This window comes from Ruditapes philippinarum, unplaced genomic scaffold, assembly GCF_026571515.1.
Source record: "Ruditapes philippinarum isolate M1 unplaced genomic scaffold, ASM2657151v2 ctg3490_1_1_1_1, whole genome shotgun sequence".
Classification (NCBI taxonomy): domain Eukaryota; kingdom Metazoa; phylum Mollusca; class Bivalvia; order Venerida; family Veneridae; genus Ruditapes; species Ruditapes philippinarum.
In genome coordinates this window covers 125203-146762 of record NW_026853212.1, presented here as the reverse complement: position 1 = coordinate 146762, position 21560 = coordinate 125203, and the positions used below count along the sequence as shown (strand labels likewise).

The window sequence follows — 21560 nt, the reverse complement described above, 5'->3', positions numbered from 1 at the left end:
AAATAAACTATGATTAAACTAACAATACGTGTAGTAGGGATTTTGAGTTGAAGTGGAGGCATATTCTCAATCCAAGTTCCAAGGTTCGCTTGCCTCACGTTCAGGGAAATCTTAAGATTCTTTTCTAGATTTTGTTCAAAAATACATCATATAATACCATGTGGCATCGGCTCTGCTCACCCCCTTACTCCGCCCATGATCTACCAAATGAAATCCAAATGATGACAACTAATTGAAACATTGTATTTTTCAGGAGCTTGTCGGCCATACGGTGACTCAGAGGAACTGGAAAGGCATTGTGATAGCATTGGTTGTGATAATTGTTGTTTGTGCTCTTATAGTCGCTACAATTCTACTTATATCTCCAGGTAGGTCTACTCCGTGTTAGTTTTATTAATTCTATCATTATTGTAGGTCTCATCCTTGTAAGTTGTTATTAATTTTATTATAGTAGGTCAACTCCGTCTTTAAACTTAGTTTTATTAATTTTATCATACTTATATCTCCTCGCAGGTCTACTCCGTGTTAGTTTTTTTTTAAATTTATTATCATTATATCTCTTAATAGGTCTACTCCGTGTTAGTTTTATCAGTTTTATCATACTTCTATCTCCTAAGTCTAATCCGTGTTAAAAATTAATTAATATCGTCATTGTAGGTCTACTCCGTGTTAAATTTATCATAATCATTAAGGTCAGTCTACTCCGTGTTAAATTTAGTATTATCATAGTAAACCTACTACGTTTTATTTTCATCATTATTGTTTATTCTTAATTGATTTCTACTCCATTTTACGATTATAATTATTCAACAAGTAAAGTTGGGAAAATGCACTTTATGACCACGAAATGGCGGTGTAACTTGAAACCCCGATTCTGGATATGATATGGTTAAATCCGTGTTTCGTTTATATTCATCTTTAAACATACTTAAAAGATATCTGCTTGGTTTTACAACTATCTGTGTCACACATTTATTTACTTAATGATGATATAACTTAAGGAATAATCCCTTTCAATTGAGAATATACTTTTACTTTTTACTTCCTCCTTCGCTCCTTGTGGCGAAGGGATTGCCTTTAATATACTAATTTCCAAACGCAAAAGAAGCAAAAGGTGCTTCAGCTCTTTGGCCAATGAATAATGTTTTGGAAAAATTGTAGGGCACCGAAAATAACCTTTTGAATAATAACGAATAACGAATATAGCATTTTTACAGCTTATTGGACATTTAACTCAAACTCAAAAAGTAATAAACTTTTTCATTTACATAATTAAAGGTTCTCAGCAGAAAACAAAAATAACCGCCGATACATTGACTTCTTCTAGTTTGGTATAAACATATTTATTTAAGCTCGGTTGGGAAACATGTTTTTGCAACTTATATTAATCACTTTCGAGTCAGCTTCCTGGAACCAACCAGTGCTGGTGTCATATGAAGAATCCCTATTAGGGCTCAATCCCATGATCCCTGGGTTGAGAGGCAGAGATCTTAACCACTAGACCACCTCTACTCTTCTCTTTCTCTGGAACAGGGGCTCTTTATCTGTTTATATTATTTATTTGTAGGCAGTAAAGTTGAAGTAAGTGATTTTCTGTTGTGATAATGTTATCATTACAATCACACACTTCACAATTTCAATAATGTTTGTGACCCAGTTCACTATATAGTTCACAACTATGTTCACAACTCATATTTGAAGCAATTAAATAAACCGTTACAACGTGTTTAATACATTATTATGTTTAATCGATTATCATTATTTATTCATATTTATATAATTTTTATATTGATAATTATTATTATAAATATTACAATGTATTATTATAATTATAATTATTATTATTATCATTATTATTATCATTATTATTATTATCATTATTATTATCATTATTATTATTATTATTATTATGATTTATTTATTTATTTTATTATTATTATTATTATTATTATTATTTATTATTATTATCATCATTATTATTATCATTATTATTATTATTATTATTATTATTATTATTATTATAATTATTATTATTATTATTATTACATTATACTTTTGGCATATAAGTATTGATAAAAACTTCAACATTTATATCTCTATATTCTGGAAGATTGCTCAAAGATGTTTTTATGTTTATCAGCAGTTTTTGGCATAACTTACATCGATAAGCGTTGAATAATTACAGTTAAAATGAATGAAGAATAAACTAAAAAAAACAACGAAAATGCGCATGAATTGCGAATTTTGAATATCGTTATTACGGACTACTTTTTATTTGAAATTTACCATTCTGTTTCAGGTGAAGATGATGAAAGCACGAAAGCAAAGTTTACATTTGAAGATTTCATGAGTAGAAAATACTCCCCTAGATCCTTCTATTATACTTGGATAAAAGGTATTTGAGCCGCGCCATGACAAAACCAACATAATTGGTTTGCGACCAGCATGGATTCAGACCAGCCTGCGCATCCGCGCAGTCTGATCAGGATCCATGCTGTTCGCTTACCAATTCTATTACAAGTAGAGAAACTGATAGCGAACAGCATGGATCCTGATCAGACTGCGCGGATGCGCAGGCTGGTCTGGATCCATGCTGGTCGCAAACCCATTATGTTGGTTTTGTCATGACACGGCTCATTTATTATATACTTTTCAATAAAATTTGAGAAATATTGAAATAAAATGCGTATTTTCGTCTTTCCATATATTTTGCTGCAAAAAATATTTTACAACAGTAAACATATTTTCCGTATTTTCACTGGTGTCTTGTTGGTCTACTTTCTTCTACATTCAGTCAATTCACTAAATTTTAGAGGAAGTCTTTCAAATTCTAAGATCATTTTCAAATTCTTAGATCAACTTAAAACTTCTAAGATCAAAAAAGTAAAAAATACCGGTATATAATAAACAGAAAAAAATCAAACTTTTGCTATAAATACAGGATTTATTTTCATCTTGTGGTATGAAAATTATCATATTTTACTCCTGGCAACGGCCACTCATGAAATATTTATTTCCATATCACGAAAAAAAATCCTGAATTTATAGCAAAAAAAATGAATATGCTATATTGAAATACTATACATAAAATATATTTGATCTATATTTCTTATACATGTATCAGATTCCGTCGTTTACAGAAAAAAAATGAATATTAATTAATTTTCATGGATTAATGAATATTAATTTATGACTGTACATTAATGAATATTAATTAAAAACTATGGACAGCAATGAATTCATGAAAATTGAATAATTTACATAAATCAAAATGTATTAATTATTTCCATAGATTAATTAAAATAAATATTCATTTATTGCCACTGATATGTAAATTTGAATAAATTACCATCGTATTATTAATTTTAGCCTAATAGCTACCATGTATTAATGAATATTAATTATTATTAATGAATATTCATTAATTACAGATGTTGACGCCTTTTATTACAAGAATGATGATGGTGCTGTTTTACGATATAATTGCTCAACTAACTCCTCCAATATTATTATGGATAACTCCACATTTGTAAGTAGCCCCATATTATTATTGATAACTCCACATTTGTTTTGTTTGTTTGATTGGGTTTTACGTCGCACCGATACAGTATAGGTCTTATGGCGACGTTCCAGCTTTACTGGTGGAGGAAGACCTCAGGTGCCCTGCCGTGCATTATTTCAGGCACGAACGGGCGTCTGAGTAGAACCACCGACGTTCCGTAAGATAGCTGGATAGCTTCCTCACATGAAGTCCACATTTGTAAGTAGCCCCATATAATTTAGGATAATTAAACATTTGTTAATTGCTTAATATTGTTATTGATAACTCCATATTTGTAAGTAACGCCATATTATTATGGATACATTGTAACTGAACATTAAATTTTGTAAGTAGCCAATATTACTATGGATAATTCCAAATGTGTAAGTTGCCCCATATTATTATGGATAACTACACTTTGTAAGTACACTTTGTAACTGAACATTAAGTTTTGTAAGTAGCCAGTTTTATTATGGATAATTATACGTTAATAAGTGGCCCAATATTATAATCCATAACTCCACATTTGTAAGTTGCCCAATATCTTTATGGATAACTCCACTTTGTAAGTACGTGTAGCCAGTTTTATTATGGATAACTCCACATTTGTAAATAGTCCGAATTATTATGGACAACTCCACATTTGTAAGTAGCCCCATATTATTATGGATAACTCCACATTTGACGTTGCCCAGTATTATTATTGATAACTCCTCTTTTTTTTAAGTTGCCCAGTATTATTATTGGTAGCACTTCATTTTTAGTATTATTATCCATATTATTATGGATAACTCAACATTAGTAAGTTGCCAAATATTATGATGGTTTACTCCACATTTGTAACGGCAATTAAGCCATTTTGGCGTCGTAGATTTTACTTAGATATTTGCAATATGATATAATAAGCGGTACTATGTGATGAACAGAATCTAAAATTTAATGTGAATTGCATCCCAGAAATATTATGAAGCTGGTCTCTTTATAATGATGGAATTAGTCATTCTGTATTTTACAGTACTAGAGACGGTTGTGTAGACAATGTCGGCAAAGGTGCTTTTTTGCGCAAAATGTCTGAGATTGATTATATTGTTTTGTTTTATTTTATTTTTTCCTACTAGAAAGAGTTGGAAACTTCCAGTTATACTATATCGCCTGGAGAATATTTTGCATTGCTGCCTTATGAAATCAAAAAGGTAAACCCTTTATACACATATTGTGTTGCACATGCACACATACAAAAAAAATATGATATAAAGAGAAAATAAAATAACATAGTGTGTCATAGTTACAACTCTTACAGTGTAGTTTCTACAGTGTACTTAAACATGTGGCATGAGAATTATTTATAAAACTTTATACATATTTGTAAGGTCTGTTTTCATTTGGCATTTGTGTTGTATACAGTACTTGTTTATAGTATATTTTTATTATGGTGGCTGATTTGATACGCTTTTGTGCGTCTGGTTGGCGCTAGTGACAACACGACAAAGCGCCAAACGGCGCGTTGTCGGACTTTCGTCTTGCCTTCCTGTCGCTAACAATGCACGCCAAATGGCGCGTTGTCGTGTGGCGTGTTGTCGCGATGTCACATTGTCGCTCGATTCAAATCGAAGGCTAGTTATAAGCCAAGCGACAGGGCGCATCATGACAACGCGCCGCACGCCAACGCGCCGTTTGGCGTGCTTCGCTAGAGACAAGACGACAGTGTGACAACGCGCCGTTTTGCACTTTGACGTGTTGTCGCTGACGACAAGACGAAAGTTCGACAACGCGTCGTTTGGCGCTTTGTCGTGTTGTCGGTAGCGCCAACTAGACGCACTAAATCGTACCAAATCAGCCACCATAATTTATAATACAAATACATGTACTGCACTTTTGTAACGTCGCTTAAACAATGGATAATGTGACGTTTATACAATAAACATTATAATACTGCAGGTTTGTAACGTCGCTTTTCATTGGATAATCGTGACGTTATTATTATTAAAAAGTACTTCATAACTTCACAGCAGCCGTGTACAAAGTTGATTATCCAATGAAAAGCATCGTTACAAACGTACATAATTATAACTAATAATACATACGACTGCTGCGAATTTATGAATATATCAAAGAAAGCAATTGCGAAATATTTTAAATTTGATATAGACAATTTCAATAAGTAATGTGACCGTGAACAACACAATGGTTGGTTATATAACCGGAGTCGCCGGGTCATATAACATATCTTTATCACGATTGCCATTAATAAGACATATCGTATATGACTATATGTAATGAAGCATGTATATATAACGTTGCTGTTTCTTTTACTTCACAGATATATAGACATTCCTCTAGTAAAAAATACAAAGTTGTGAATTTACAAACCAAGTAAGTATATATAGGTAAAGCTTTTTTAATCTTACATTACGTCATGACTTTATGTACATCTACTGATAAGAAATAACAATAAACAATTTCCTATCTGCTTCTTTCTATTTCAATGCAGATAAAATCTGTGATAACTTGATAAACTCCCAGTATGAATTTGATTTATTTATCGATTTTATTATCATCGATGTAATTATCAATTTTTTATAAATTATCTCCCGCTTTAGAGATATCAAAGCTGCATGTCTCAAGCTTAGCCAAAATTTTTCAAGAAAATCAAACTTTAGAAAAATTTACTCAAGAAAACTTTAGAAAATTTACTCAAGAAAGATTAAAAGAAAAGTTAAAATTGTAAAGATTTAAATAATGATTTACATGTTATGCGATATTAATGAATGATTTTGCAGTATTATATCGCCATATATCTACTGCGGGACTAACGCAGAAGGGGTTATATTCGTATATTTTAACCTTTATTTGGAAAATTTACTTGGATTTTAAGTATCATTTGCAATGCATTAATAAATTGCTTTTTTTTCACTCTGGAGGCATGCTGTTTTAATAAAAACAAACAAATTCTTCATGTACGTGTACGAAACATTTCTTAAAGAATGAAAAGTAAGCAAAGATGAAAACGGAATAAAAGTAAACAAAATTTCTTATTCCTGGTATAGATAACAGATTTGCACTTAAACTATAACTTCTGCTTACCAACGCCCTTTGATAGACAAATATTTAGGCTGTTTCTGAGAGGTCTTACTCTATATACAGAGGTTAAATACGAGTATAGTTGAAACCTCCACTTTTATGGTGAAATATTGTTGAGATTATTTTTTTCTTCAGAGTGCCGTTTTGCGGAGGTTTAACAGTATATTGTGACCCAGAACGATCCCTAAATGCTTTAATATAGTTCGTGTTCATTATAGCAATGGCAATATAAATGTACCAAAAATATTAAACTTTTACAACTTATATTATTTAAGACAAAATAGGCCGCTTCATGACAAAACCAACATAGTGCGTTTGCGACCAGCATGGATCCAGACCAGCCTGCGCATCCGCGCAGTCTGATCAGGATCCATGCTGTTCGCTTACAAACCCTATAGCAAGTAGAGAATTTGATAGCAAACAGCATGGATCCTGATCAGACTGCGCGGATGGAAAATGTTCTACATAGCTGCAGTATTATGCTAAGGGCATCATCACAACTATAAATTATCGTTTTTCTTTATTATATGAGTTCTTAAAAATATGAGAATTTGCTCTTATAATTATAATTATGACTTTTTATGCTTATAAACAGAGAAGCTACAAATTTGCAAGGACCAAGAGGCCAGACATTCCAGTATGTATCCTGGTCGCCCACAGTGGACGGTGTGGTAGGTGCTTATGAGCATTTTGCTAATATTTTAACGAAAACAAAAATAAATTTTATAATGTTTATATTGAAGGTACAAAAATGATTAAGAAAACGAGATAACTAGTATTTCATTATATGAAAATTTGTTCGGAAGTATTACTTTATGATCTACTCAATTTTTTTATATAATTATACTTTTTATAGAGCATGTACATTCTTTTTGATAGAGGTTTTACTCCCTTTACATGGGAAGGGGGATATATAGATGCTCGGATATCTATCTGTTAAAATACATGTACTCATAAATGAAAGAATTAGAAATATTGATGAAATGAAATCCAAATTTTCATTATCCGTATTTACACTGTAAACAAATATTTTTCAATGTACAGTGAAATGCATTTTTCTGTGATTTCTTGCAGAACTACTTTCTGCTTAATTCAGCTAATACACAAAATTAAAGGGGAAATATTTCAAATCGTTAGGTCATGAAAATGGAGAAAAATGTATATAATTAACAGAAAAGGTTTTTTTTTTTTAAAATATGGGATTTATTTTCATCGCGGCATGAAGATGATAATATTTTACTAAAGGCTCCCGCTACCCGTTAAATATTTATTTTTATACCACACGATGTAAATAAATCCAGCATTTAGAGAAAAAAAACTTGTATATGCTCTATATAAGAGCATATATGTCCGTGAAGTACGCGGGCTAACGGGCTAGCAGTCTAGCGGGCTAACAGTGTGAACTGGGCGGGCTAGCAGCCTAGCGGGTTAACAGTGTGAACTGGGCGGGCTAGCAGTCTAGCGGGCTAGCAGTGTGAACTGGGCGGGCTGGCGGGCCAGCGGGCTAAAATCTAAAACTTTATTGATTGAACATAAAAACGTTATGATACATTACCTGGCAGTGTGAAGTGGGCGGGCTAGCAGTGTAGCGGGCTAGCAGTGTGAACTGGGCGGGCTGGCGGGCCAGCGGGCTAAAATCTAAAACTTTATTAATGAACATAAAAATGTTATGATACATTACCTGGCAGTGTGAAGTGGGCGGGCTAACAGTGTAGCGGGCTAGCAGTGTGAACTGGGCGGGCTGGCGGGCCAGCGGGGTAAAATCTAAAACTTTATTGATTCAACATTAAAACCTTATGATACATTACCTAGCAGTGTGAATTGGACGGGCTGACAGTGTAGCGGGCTAGCAGTGTGAACTGGGCGGGCTGGCGGGCCAGCGGGCTAGCGGGCTAAAATCTAAAAACTTTATTGATTGAACATAAAAATGTTATGATACATTACCTGGCAGTGTGAAGTGGGCGGGCTAGCAGTGTAGCGGGCTAGCAGTGTGAACTGGGCGGGCTGGCGGGCCAGCGGGCTAAAATCTAAAACTTTATTAATGAACATAAAAAATGTTATGATACATTACCTGGCAGTGTGAAGTGGGCGGGCTAACAGTGTAGCGGGCTAGCAGTGTGAACTGGGCGGGCTGGCGGGCCAGCGGGCTAAAATCTAAAAACTTTATTAATGATCATAAAAATGTTATGATACATTACCTGGCAGTGTGAAGTGGGCGGGCTTTACAGTGTAGCGGGCTAGCAGTGTGAACTGGGCGGGCTGGCGGGCCAGCGGGCTAAAAATCTAAAACTTTATTGATTGAACATAAAAACGTTATGATACATTACCTGGCAGTGTGAAGTGGGCGGGCTAGCAGTGTAGCGGGCTAGCAGTGTGAACTGGGCGGGCTGGCGGGCCAGCGGGCTAAAATCTAAAACTTTATTGATTGAACATAAAAACGTTATGATACATTAACTGGCAGTGTGAAGTGGGCGGGCTAACAGTGTAGCGGGCTAGCAGTGTGAACTGGGCGGGCTGGCGGGCCAGCGGGCTAAAATCTAAAACTTTATTGATTGAACATAAAAACGTTATGATACATTACCTGGCAGTGTGAAGTATGCGGGCTAGCAGTGTAGCGGGCTAGCAGTGTGAACTGGGCGGGCTGGCGGGCCACGCGGGCTAAAATCTAAAACTTTATTGATTGAACATAAAAAATGTTATGATACATTACCTGGCAGTGTGAAGTGGGCGGGCTAACAGTGTAGCGGGCTAGCAGTGTGAACTGGGCGGGCTGGCGGGCCAGCGGGGGTAAAATCTAAAACTTTATTGATTCAACATTAAAACCTTATGATACATTTCCTAGCAGTGTGAATTGGACGGGCTGACAGTGTAGCGGGCTAGCAGTGTGAACTGGGCGGGCTGGCGGGCCAGCGGGCTAGCGGGGTAAAAATCTAAAACTTTATTGATTGAACATAAAAATGTTATGATACATTACCTGGCAGTGTGAAGTGGGCGGGCTAGCAGTGTAGCGGGCTAGCAGTGTGAACTGGGCGGGCTGGCGGGCCAGCGGGCTAAAATCTAAAACTTTATTAATGAACATAAAAATGTTATGATACATTACCTGGCAGTGTGAAGTGGGCGGGCTAACAGTGTAGCGGGCTAGCAGTGTGAACTGGGCGGGCTGGCGGGCCAGCGGGGTAAAATCTAAAACTTTATTGATTCAACATTAAAACCTTATGATACATTACCTAGCAGTGTGAATTGGACGGGCTGACAGTGTAGCGGGCTAGCAGTGTGAACTGGGCGGGCTGGCGGGCCAGCGGGCTAGCGGGCTAAAATCTAAAACTTTATTGATTGAACATAAAAATGTTATGATACATTACCTGGCAGTGTGAAGTGGGCGGGCTAGCAGTGTAGCGGCTAGCAGTGTGAACTGGGCGGGCTGGCGGGCCAGCGGGCTAAAATCTAAAACTTTATTAATGAACATAAAAATGTTATGATACATTACCTGGCAGTGTGAAGTGGGCGGGCTAACAGTGTAGCGGGCTAGCAGTGTGAACTGGGCGGGCTGGCGGGCCAGCGGGCTAAAATCTAAAACTTTATTAATGATCATAAAAATGTTATGATACATTACCTGGCAGTGTGAAGTGGGCGGGCTTACAGTGTAGCGGGCTAGCAGTGTGAAACTGGGCGGGCTGGCGGGCCAGCGGGCTAAAATCTAAAACTTTATTGATTGAACATAAAAACGTTATGATACATTACCTGGCAGTGTGAAGTGGGCGGGCTAGCAGTGTAGCGGGCTAGCAGTGTGAACTGGGCGGGCTGGCGGGCCAGCGGGCTAAAATCTAAAACTTTATTGATTGAACATAAAAACGTTATGATACATTAACTGGCAGTGTGAAGTGGGCGGGCTAACAGTGTAGCGGGCTAGCAGTGTGAACTGGGCGGGCTGGCGGGCCAGCGGGCTAAAATCTAAAACTTTATTGATTGAACATAAAAACGTTATGATACATTACCTGGCAGTGTGAAGTATGCGGGCTAGCAGTGTAGCGGGCTAGCAGTGTGAACTGGGCGGGCTGGCGGGCCAGCGGGCTAAAATCTAAAACTTTATTGATTGAACATAAAAAATGTTATGATACATTACCTGGCAGTGTGAAGTGGGCGGGCTAACAGTGTAGCGGGCTAGCAGTGTGAACTGGGCGGCTGGCGGGCCAGCGGGGTAAAATCTAAAAACTTTATTGATTCAACATTAAAACCTTATGATACATTTCCTAGCAGTGTGAATTGGACGGGCTGACAGTGTAGCGGGCTAGCAGTGTGAACTGGGCGGGCTGGCGGGCCAGCGGGCTAGCGGGGTAAAATCTAAAACTTTATTGATTGAACATAAAAATGTTATGATACATTACCTGGCAGTGTGAAGTGGGCGGGCTAGCAGTGTAGCGGGCTAGCAGTGTGAACTGGGCGGGCTGGCGGGCCAGCGGGCTAAAATCTAAAACTTTATTGATTGAACATAAAAACGTTATGATACATTACCTGGCAGTGTGAAGTGGGCGGGCTAGCAGTGTAGCGGGCTAGCAGTGTGAACTGGGCGGGCTGGCGGGCCAGCGGGCTAAAATCTAAAACTTTATTGATTGAACATAAAAACGTTATGATACATTACCTGGCAGTGTGAAGTGGGCGGGCTAGCAGTGTAGCGGGCTAGCAGTGTGAACTGGGCGGGCTGGCGGGCCAGCGGGCTAAAATCTAAAACTTTATTGATTGAACATAAAAACGTTATGATACATTACCTGGCAGTGTGAAGTTTGGCGGGTTAGCAGTGTAGCGGGCTAGCAGTGTGAACTGGGCGGGCTGGCGGCCCAGCGGGCTAAAATCTAAAACTTTATTTGATTGAACATAAAAATGTTATGATACATTACCGTGGCAGTGTGAAGTGGGCGGGCTAGCAGTGTAGCGGGCTAGCAGTGTGAACTGGGCGGGCTGGCGGGCCAGCGGGCTAAAATCTAAAACTTTATTGATTCAACATTAAAACCTATGATACATTTCCTAGCAGTGTGAATTGTACGGGCTGACAGTGTAGCGGGCTAGCAGTGTGAACTGGGCGGGCTGGCGGGCCAGCGGGCTAAAATCTAAAAACTTTATTGATTGAACATAAAAATGTTATGATACATTACCTGGCAGTGTGAAGTGGCGGGCTTACAGTGTAGCGGGCTAGCAGTGTGAACTGGGCGGGCTGGCGGGCCAGCGGGTTAAAATCTAAAACTTTATTGATTGAACATAAAAAATGTTATGATATATTACCTAGCAGTGTGAAGTTGGCGGGCTAGCAGTGTAGCGGGCTAGCAGTGTGAACTGGGCGGGCTGGCGGGCCAGCGGGCTAAAATCTAAAACTTTATTGATTCAACATTAAAACCTTATGATACATTTCCTAGCAGTGTGAATTGTACGGGCTGACAGTGTAGCGGGTTAGCAGTGTGAACTGGGCGGGCTGGCGGGCCAGCGGGCCAGCGGGCTAAAATCTAAAACTTTATTGATTGAACATAAAAATGTTATGATACATTACCCTGGCAGTGTGAAGTGGGCGGGCTAACAGTGTAGCGGGCTAGCAGTGTGAACTGGGCGGTCTGGCGGGCCAGCGGGCTAAACTTTAATATTTCTTAGAAGTGTGACAATATGAAAACCTCATGATACATTTCTAAGAAGTGTGAAGTGGGAGGGCTGGCGTGTTCATGATTCATTAACTGAAGTCGGCGTTTTTTTCATCATGGCAAAGAAACAGGCACAGTTATGGACATACAAAAGGATTTAAAACCAAAACCTTTGTACTCGAGCCAACTTGTGGCGAACTGGTTAATATACCGGACTCTCAGTCCAGGGGCAGAGATTTTTCTGGGGTCACTCCTGTCAAATATTTCGTATTCAATTTAAACCATGGTCTCAACCAACCAGGGATGGTTATGGAACTGGCATCTTTTGTTTTAATAGCAAAATCTAGACATTTTTAAAACTCCTTATCCGGCAGGCTGAAACAAACTACGGACATTAACACTTAATTTAAGTGCTTTGACCGAGTATACTCAGCCTTTGCGAACATCGAAGATCCACATCAGTCGGTGCGCATTCGCGCCGTCTGCCAAGAATCTACACTGTTTACTGCCCAACCACCGAGTATGATTCTAGTGTCCAAGCACCGAACATTGTGGAACCTGATCAACCGGCTATTGTTGGCGCCTATTGATATAACTCAAAAACGAGAACGGTGACCCCAAATTTTTCTTTGCTTAAAATGTTTCTGTTATCATATTTTAACAACATGCCAAGTTTAAAAAAATTCTATTGAACAGTTTTAATTTTGCCTATATGCTTATATGAAAACTCCCGAAAACGTCATTAAGGGTTAAAAATAAAATATCAACTATAAGAGTTTTTGTCGTCTTTTTATTAATAAAAACTTTCTGCGCCGATGGCAACAGTTGCTTCTCTGTGATCAAAATTCTGATTTCATTTTTTCAATACGGCGGGCGGGCGTTGACAAGAAAATACAAGAAAATGCGATTATATTTTCAATTTGATAGAACTTATGCTGCGCTTCGCGTGGCTTGCAATAAGTTCCATAAAATTAAAAAAATAAACAATAACCTATACTTATAACAATCTCAAATATTATGTAAAAGTTATTTTTCAAAAAATATTAAGAAATGTCAAGGAACAGTATTTGTGGTTAATAAACCTTTCGAAAATTTCGAAATTTTTCACGAGCTTATGCATTCTTACTGACAACATGCCACATAAAAATATTTCTGAATACATACACAAGCCAACAAAGTTTATGTATCGTGGATGTGCATAATACATTAGTTCAAACGAATGAACAAACATGAAAATCAATACATGATAAAACGTTAAATAATTTTCAAAAATATAAAAATGAATGACAATTGTTGAATAAATTTTGTCAAACATATTGCAAATTGTCCATTTCAAATTGAAAATATATTCGCATTTTCTTGTATTTTCTTGTCAACGCCCGTATTGAAAAAATGAAATCAGAATTTTGATCACAGAGAAGCAACTGTTGCCATCGGCGCAGAAAGTTTTTATTAATAAAAAGACGACAAAAACTCTTATAGTTGATATTTTATTTTTAACCCTTAATGACGTTTTCGGGAGTTTTCATATAAGCATATAGGCAAAATTAAAACTGTTCAATAGAATTTTTTTAAACTTGGCATGTTGTTAAAATATGATAACAGAAACATTTTAAGCAAAGAAAAATTTGGGGTCACCGTTCTCGTTTTTGAGTTATATCAATAGGCGCCAACAATAGCCGGTTGATCAGGTTCCACAATGTTCGGTGCTTGGACACTAGAATCATACTCGGTGGTTGGGCAGTAAACAGTGTAGATTCTTGGCAGACGGCGCGAATGCGCACCGACTGATGTGGATCTTCGATGTTCGCAAAGGCTGAGTATACTCGGTCAAAGCACTTAAATTAAGTGTTAATGTCCGTAGTTTGTTTCAGCCTGCCGGGATAAGGAGTTTTAAAAATGTCTAGATTTTGCTATTAAAACAAAAGATGCCAGTTCCATAACCATCCCTGGTTGGTTGAGACCATGGTTTAAATTGAATACGAAATATTTGACAGGAGTGACCCCAGAAAAATCTCTGCCCCTGGACTGAGAGTCCGGTATATTAACCAGTTCGCCACAAGTTGGCTCGAGTACAAAGGTTTTGGTTTTAATCCTTTTGTATGTCCATAACTGTGCCTGTTTCTTTGCCATGATGAAAAAACGCCGACTTCAGTTAATGAATCATGAACACGCCAGCCCTCCCACTTCACACTTCTTAGAAATATATCATGAGGTTTTCATATTGTCACACTTCTAAGAAATATTAAAGTTTAGCCCGCTGGCCCGCCAGCCCGCCCAGTTCACACTGCTAGCCCGCTACACTGTTAGCCCGCCCACTTCACACTGCCAGGTAATGTATCATAACATTTTTATGTTCAATCAATAAAGTTTTAGATTTTAGCCCGCTGGCCCGCTGGCCCGCCAGCCCGCCAGCCCGCCCAGTTCACACTGCTAGCCCGCTACACTGTCAGCCCGTACAATTCACACTGCTAGGAAATGTATCATAAGGTTTTAATGTTGAATCAATAAAGTTTTAGATTTTAGCCCGCTGGCCCGCCAGCCCGCCCAGTTCACACTGCTAGCCCGCTACACTGCTAGCCCGCCCACTTCACACTGCTAGGTAATATATCATAACATTTTTATGTTCAATCAATAAAGTTTTAGATTTTAACCCGCTGGCCCGCCAGCCCGCCCAGTTCACACTGCTAGCCCGCTACACTGTAAGCCCGCCCACTTCACACTGCCAGGTAATGTATCATAACATTTTTATGTTCAATCAATAAAGTTTTAGATTTTAGCCCGCTGGCCCGCCAGCCCGCCCAGTTCACACTGCTAGCCCGCTACACTGTCAGCCCGTACAATTCACACTGCTAGGAAATGTATCATAAGGTTTTAATGTTGAATCAATAAAGTTTTAGATTTTAGCCCGCTGGTCCGCCAGCCCGCCCAGTTCACACTGCTAGCCCGCGACACTGTTAGCCCGCCCACTTCACACTGCCAGGTAATTTATCATAACATTTTTATGTTCAATCAAATAAAGTTTTAGATTTTAGCCCGCTGGCCCGCCAGCCCGCCCAGTTCACACTGCTAGCCCGCTACACTGCTAACCCGCCAACTTCACACTGCCAGGTAATGTATCATAACGTTTTTATGTTCAATCAAAAAAGTTTTAGATTTTAGCCCGCTGGCCCGCCAGCCCGCCCAGTTCACACTGCTAGCCCGCTACACTGCTAGCCCGCCCACTTCACACTGCCAGGTAATGTATCATAACGTTTTTATGTTCAATCAATAAAGTTTTAGATTTTAGCCCGCTGGCCCGCCAGCCCGCCCAGTTCACACTGCTAGCCCGCTACACTGTTAGCCCGCCCACTTCACACTGCCAGGTAATGTATCATAACATTTTTATGTTCATTAATAAAGTTTTAGATTTTAGCCCGCTGGCCCGCCAGCCCGCCCAGTTCACACTGCTAGCCCGCTACACTGCTAGCCCGCCCACTTCACACTGCCAGGTATTGTATCATAACGTTTTTATGTTCAATCAATAAAGTTTTAGATTTTAGCCCGCTGGCCCGCCAGCCCGCCCAGTTCACACTGCTAGCCCGCTACACTGTTAGCCCGCCCACTTCACACTGCCAGGTAATGTATCATAACATTTTTATGTTCATTAATAAAGTTTAAGATTTTAGCCCGCTGGCCCGCCAGCCCGCCCAGTTCACACTGCTAGCCCGCTACACTGCTAGCCCGCCCACTTCACACTGCCAGGTAATGTATCATTACATTTTTATGTTCATTAATAAGTTTTAGATTTTAGCCCGCTGGCCCGCCAGCCCGCCCAGTTCACACTGCTAGCCCGCTACACTGCTAGCCCGCCCACTTCACACTGCCAGGTATTGTATCATAACGTTTTTATGTTCAATCAATAAAGTTTTAGATTTTAGCCCTCTGTCCCGCCAGCCCGCCCAGTTCACACTGCTAGCCCGCTACACTGTTAGCCCGCCCACTTCACACTGCCAGGTAATGTATCATAACATTTTTATGTTCATTAATAAAGTTTAAGATTTTAGCCCGCTGGCCCGCCAGCCCGCCCAGTTCACACTGCTATCCCGCTACACTATTAGCCCGCCCACTTCACACTGCCAGGTAATGTATCATAACATTTTTATGTTCATTAATAAAGTTTTAGATTTTAGCCCGCTGGCCCGCCAGCCCGCCCAGTTCACACTGCTATCCCGCTACACTGCTAGCCCGCCCACTTCACACTGCCAGGTAATGTATTATAACATTTTATGTTCAATCAATAAAGTTTTAGATTTTAGCCCGCTAGCCCGTTGGCCCGCCAGCCCGCCCAGTTCACACTACTAGCCCGCTACACTGTCAGACCGTCCAATTCACACTGCTAGGAAATGTATCATAAGGTTTTAATGTTGAATCAATAAAGTTTTAGATTTTAGCCCGCTGGCCCGCCAGCCCGCCCAGTTCACACTGCTATCCCGCTACACTGTTAGCCCGCCCACTTCACACTGCCAGGTAATGTATCATAACGTTTTTATGTTCAATCAATAAAGTTTTAGATTTTAGCCCGCTGGCCCGCCAGCCCGCCCAGTTCACACTGCTAGCCCGCTACACTGCTAGCCCGCCCACTTCACACTGCCAGGTAATGTATCATAACGTTTTTATGTTCAATCAATAAAGTTTTAGATTTTAGCCCGCTGGCCCGCCAGCCCGCCCAGTTCACACTGCTAGCCCGCTACACTGCTAGCCCGCCCCCTTCACAATGCCAGGTAATGTATCATAACATTTTTATGTTCATAAATAAAGTTTTAGATTTTAGCCCGCTGGCCCGCCAGCCCGCCCAGTTCACACTGCTAGCCCGCTACACTGTTAGCCCGCCCACTTCACACTGCCAGGTAATGTATCATAACGTTTTTATGTTCAATCAATAAAGCTTTAGATTTTAGCCCGCTGGCCCGCCAGCCCGCCTAGTTCACACTGCTAGCCCGCTAGACTGCTAGCCCGCCCAGTTCACACTGTTAATCCGCTAGGCTGCTAGCCCGCCCAGTTCACACTGTTAGCCCGCTAGACTGCTAGCCCGCTCCGTTCATACTGTTAGCCCGCTAGACTGCTAGCCCGTTAGCCCGCGTACTTCACGGACATCTCTATATATACCCCTTTCTCATGTTGATAAATCAGATGAATACTTTTAAAATACCTCTGTATTTGCTAGCCTATGTATCAACATTTTATGTAAAGATACATATTTTAATAGCTATTATTTCACAGGTGCACTCTGTAAGATAAAATTCTGGAAATATTTGTTGTTGTTTTTTTTTTACTATTATATCGTTTGTACTTTTATTTCTTCTACAAGGATTCTTTCTAAACTTAACAACAGAACAATATATGAGCCGCGTCACGACAAAACCAACATAGTGGGTTTGCGACCATCATGGATCCAGACCAGCCTGCACATCCGCGCAGTCTGTCAGGATCCATGCTGTTCGCTATCAGTTTCTCTTTTGTAATAGGGTTTGTAAGCGAACAGCATGGATCCTGATCAGACTGTGCGGATGCGCAGGCTGGTCTGGATCCATGCTGGTTGCAAACCCACTATGTTGGTTTTGTCGTGACGCGGCTCAATTATATTGACACAATACGGCTTTATCCCTCCATACAAGTTGATTCACCCATAGAAAACCACACCTTTATGATGCACTTTTGTCTGAAATACAGCATTGCTTTAAATGCATGGTTCCCGGCGAAGAGCTTCTATATGTTAGGAACCGTCTGGTGTTCATCTATTATTTACGATATACTGCCGTGATGAAAGTGTGTTACTCTGGCACCATTAATATAAGTTACAAACAGCGGAAAATAAAATTTTCTAGATGACGGTCTGATGCTTCATTGCTGTTTACAGATCTCATTTTACGTTTGCTGTGTTTAAGTGTTAAATACAGAGTTCAGTTAATCAGATTTTGATGCAATGTTTCAATAGCTATGATAGAGTTCATTTGTTCCTTTAACTATGAATATATGTCCCGTGTGTTGTCAAGGATAATAACGTTTCTATTATAGCTACCGTCTTTCAAAACTGCAATTCATATGAAGCAGTTGCTGTACAATGGTGGAATAGTAACAAGATCAACCGATTTGATAGATTGTTATTTAATTGTTGCTATGCTACCGTAGCTATGATACAGTTAAAATGCTATTGTTGTTTGGATACCGTAGTTGCAGTTGCTATGATACCGTTACTAGGTACCGTGACAATGATTATACAAATGTAGTTGCTAGGATACTGTAGCTACTGTTGCTATGATACCGTATCTATGGTGCAGTTACAATGATATAGTTGCTATGATATCGTAGTTACAGTTGCTATGATACCGTTACTATGGTATCGTGACAATGATATACAAATGTAGTTTCTCGTATACCACATCTACTGTTGCTATGATACCGTATCTATGGTACAGTTACAATGATATTGTTGCTATGATACCGTAGTTAAAGTTGGTATGATACCGTTACTATGCTACCGTTGCAATGATATACAAATGAAGTTGTTCGGATACGCAGCTACTGTTGCTATGATACCGTATCTATGGTACAGTTACAATGATATAGTTGCTATGATACCGCAGCTACTGTTGCTATGATACCGTATCTATGGTACAGTTACAATAATATAATTGCTATGATGTCGTAGCTTCAGTTGCTATGATACCGTTACTATGGTACCGTGACAATGATATACAAATGTAGTTGTTCGGATACCGCAGCTACTGTTGCTATGATACCGTATCTATGGTACCGTTACAATGATATTGTTGCTTGGATACCGTAGTTACAGTTGCTATGATACCGTTAGTATGGTACCGTGACAATGATATACAAATGTAGTTGCTCGGATACCGTAGCTACTGTTGCTATGATACCGTATCTATGGTACCGTTACAATGATATTGTTGCTTGGATACCGTAGTTACAGTTGCTATGATACCGTTAGTATAGTACCGTGAAAATGATATACAAATGTAGTTGTTCGGATACCGCAGCTACTGTTGCTATGATACCGTATCAATGGTACCGTTACAATGATATTGTTGCTTGGATACCGTAGTTACAGTTGCTATGATACCGTTAGTATGGTACCGTGACAATGATATACAAATGTAGTTGTTCGGATACCGCAGCTACTGTTGCTATGATACCGTATCTATGGTACCGTTACGATGATATTGTTGCTTGGATACCGTAGTTACAGTTGCTATGATACCGTTAGTATGGTACCGTGGCAATGATATACAAATGTAGTTGCTTGGATACCGTAGTTACAGTTGCTATGATACCGTTAGTATGGTACCGTGACAATGATATACAAATGTAGTTGTTCGGATACCGCAGCTACTGTTGCTATGATACCGTATCTATGGTACCGTTACAATGATATTGTTGCTTGGATACCGTAGTTACAGTTGCTATGATACCGTTAGTTTAGTACCGTGAAAATGATATACAAATGTAGTTGTTCGGATACCGCAGCTACTGTTGCTATGATACCGTATCTATGGTACCGTTACAATGATATTGTTGCTTGGATACCGTAGTTACAGTTGCTATGATACCGTTAGTATAGTACCGTGACAATGATATACAAATGTAGTTGTTCGGATACCGCAGCTACTGTTGCTATGATACCGTATCTATGGTACCGTTACAATGATATTGTTGCTTGGATACCGTAGTTACAGTTGCTATGATACCGTTAGTATGGTACCGTGACAATGATATACAAATGTAGTTGCTTGGATACCGTAGTTACAGTTGCTATGATACCGTTAGTATGGTACCGTGACAATGATATACAAATGTAGTTGTTCGGATACCGCAGCTACTGTTGCTATGATACCGTATCTATGGTACAGTTACAATGATATAGTTGCTAGGATACCGTAGTTACAGTTGCTATGATACCGTTACTATGGTACCGTGACAATGATTAACAAATGTAGTTGATCGGATATCACAGCTACTGTTGCTATGATACCGTATCTATGATACAATTACAATGATATAGTTGCTATGATACCGTGGCTATAGTACAGTTACCATTATATAGTTACTCTGATACAATTACCATGGTACTGTTGCTATGATAAAGTTGCTTTGTTTCAGGTGTTTGTTCAGGATAATGACGTATATTATAGACGTAATATATATGGCGAAGAAGGTGAATTCCGTGTAACAACCACTGGCAAACCGGATGAAATTTTTAATGGTGTTCCAGACTGGGTATTTGAGGGTAAATATCAATAAAACTGTGATTTCTTCAAAACAATTAATGCGTTAAATGTAAAGGACAAAAAAAATAAAATTTATAAACGGAAAAATCTGTAAAGGATAATGAAAACGTACTCGGAATTAAATTGAATATCGATTTTTTTGTGCGATTCTTAGCCCAATTTGGGTGAAAAGCGTTGCAACGCTTTCATCTTCAGGTCAGTTTGCACAATTTAATGATTATTGCGCAAAACGGGATGAGGGAATGATCTGAAAATCTTCACACAAGTTATTAGTCAATTACAAATGGTTCACAATTCCCGGAAAAACTATTTCCAGTCCTATCGTCTCAAAAATCTTCAGTGGAGTCCCTTTAAAAACCGTTTTTGTTTTTGTTTTTTCACTTCACATATCTTTTTTTTTTTGTCCTTTAATAAGATCAAAATCAAGTAGCATTGGTTTGTATATTCAGAAGGGTTATGTATACCATGTATACAAAACACTATTATTATTACAGATAAAGCGCTTACTTTTGTAAATGCTTCAAAATTAAGTAATGAACAATGGGGGTTGAATGTTCTTTTCTATATATGACATAACTTTTCTTTCTATTTCAGAGGAAATTTTATTCACAGACAATGCAATTTGGTGGTCACCTTCGGGTCATTATTTTGCTTTTGCTTCATTTAATGACTCAGAAATAGGCCTGTTTGATCTTACATATTACGGCGATTTAAAGAACCAGTATGTTGAAAATAAGAAATTATTATATCCTAAGGTAAGTAAAATTTACGAGATTTTATCTTCGTCTCCGTTCATATATTCCTGCTTGCGCAGATTTTATGCAAGAATAATATTTACATTACTGAGCATGACAAGATATAGATGTTTTTGCAGTACAATTATCCAGACAATGTTCTGTAAAATCATTTATATTGGATCGTGGTTTCCATAGATAGGTCTACCTACAAATTAAGATCTAGTTTTATTTCGTTGGCTGTAAGATTAAGATTGATTTTGAATTATACTCGTATAATTTGCATCTTACT

At 38.7% G+C, this 21560-nt stretch overlaps 1 protein-coding gene across 1 annotated transcript in view; it reads left to right on the top strand.

The window, feature by feature from the left end:
• Positions 1-227: 227 nt before the first annotated feature.
• The window catches only part of LOC132736117 (dipeptidyl peptidase 4-like), a 44524-nt gene continuing 23191 nt past the window's right edge, over positions 228-21560 (top strand). Inside the window, exons 1-8 of the mRNA XM_060723198.1 lie at positions 228-368; positions 2300-2395; positions 3432-3529; positions 4660-4734; positions 5862-5914; positions 7218-7293; positions 20407-20533; positions 21129-21289. Coding sequence (XP_060579181.1) covers positions 2347-2395; positions 3432-3529; positions 4660-4734; positions 5862-5914; positions 7218-7293; positions 20407-20533; positions 21129-21289 — 639 coding nt within the window. The 5' untranslated portion in view covers positions 228-368; positions 2300-2346. The remainder of the gene's footprint in view (positions 369-2299; positions 2396-3431; positions 3530-4659; positions 4735-5861; positions 5915-7217; positions 7294-20406; positions 20534-21128; positions 21290-21560) is intronic.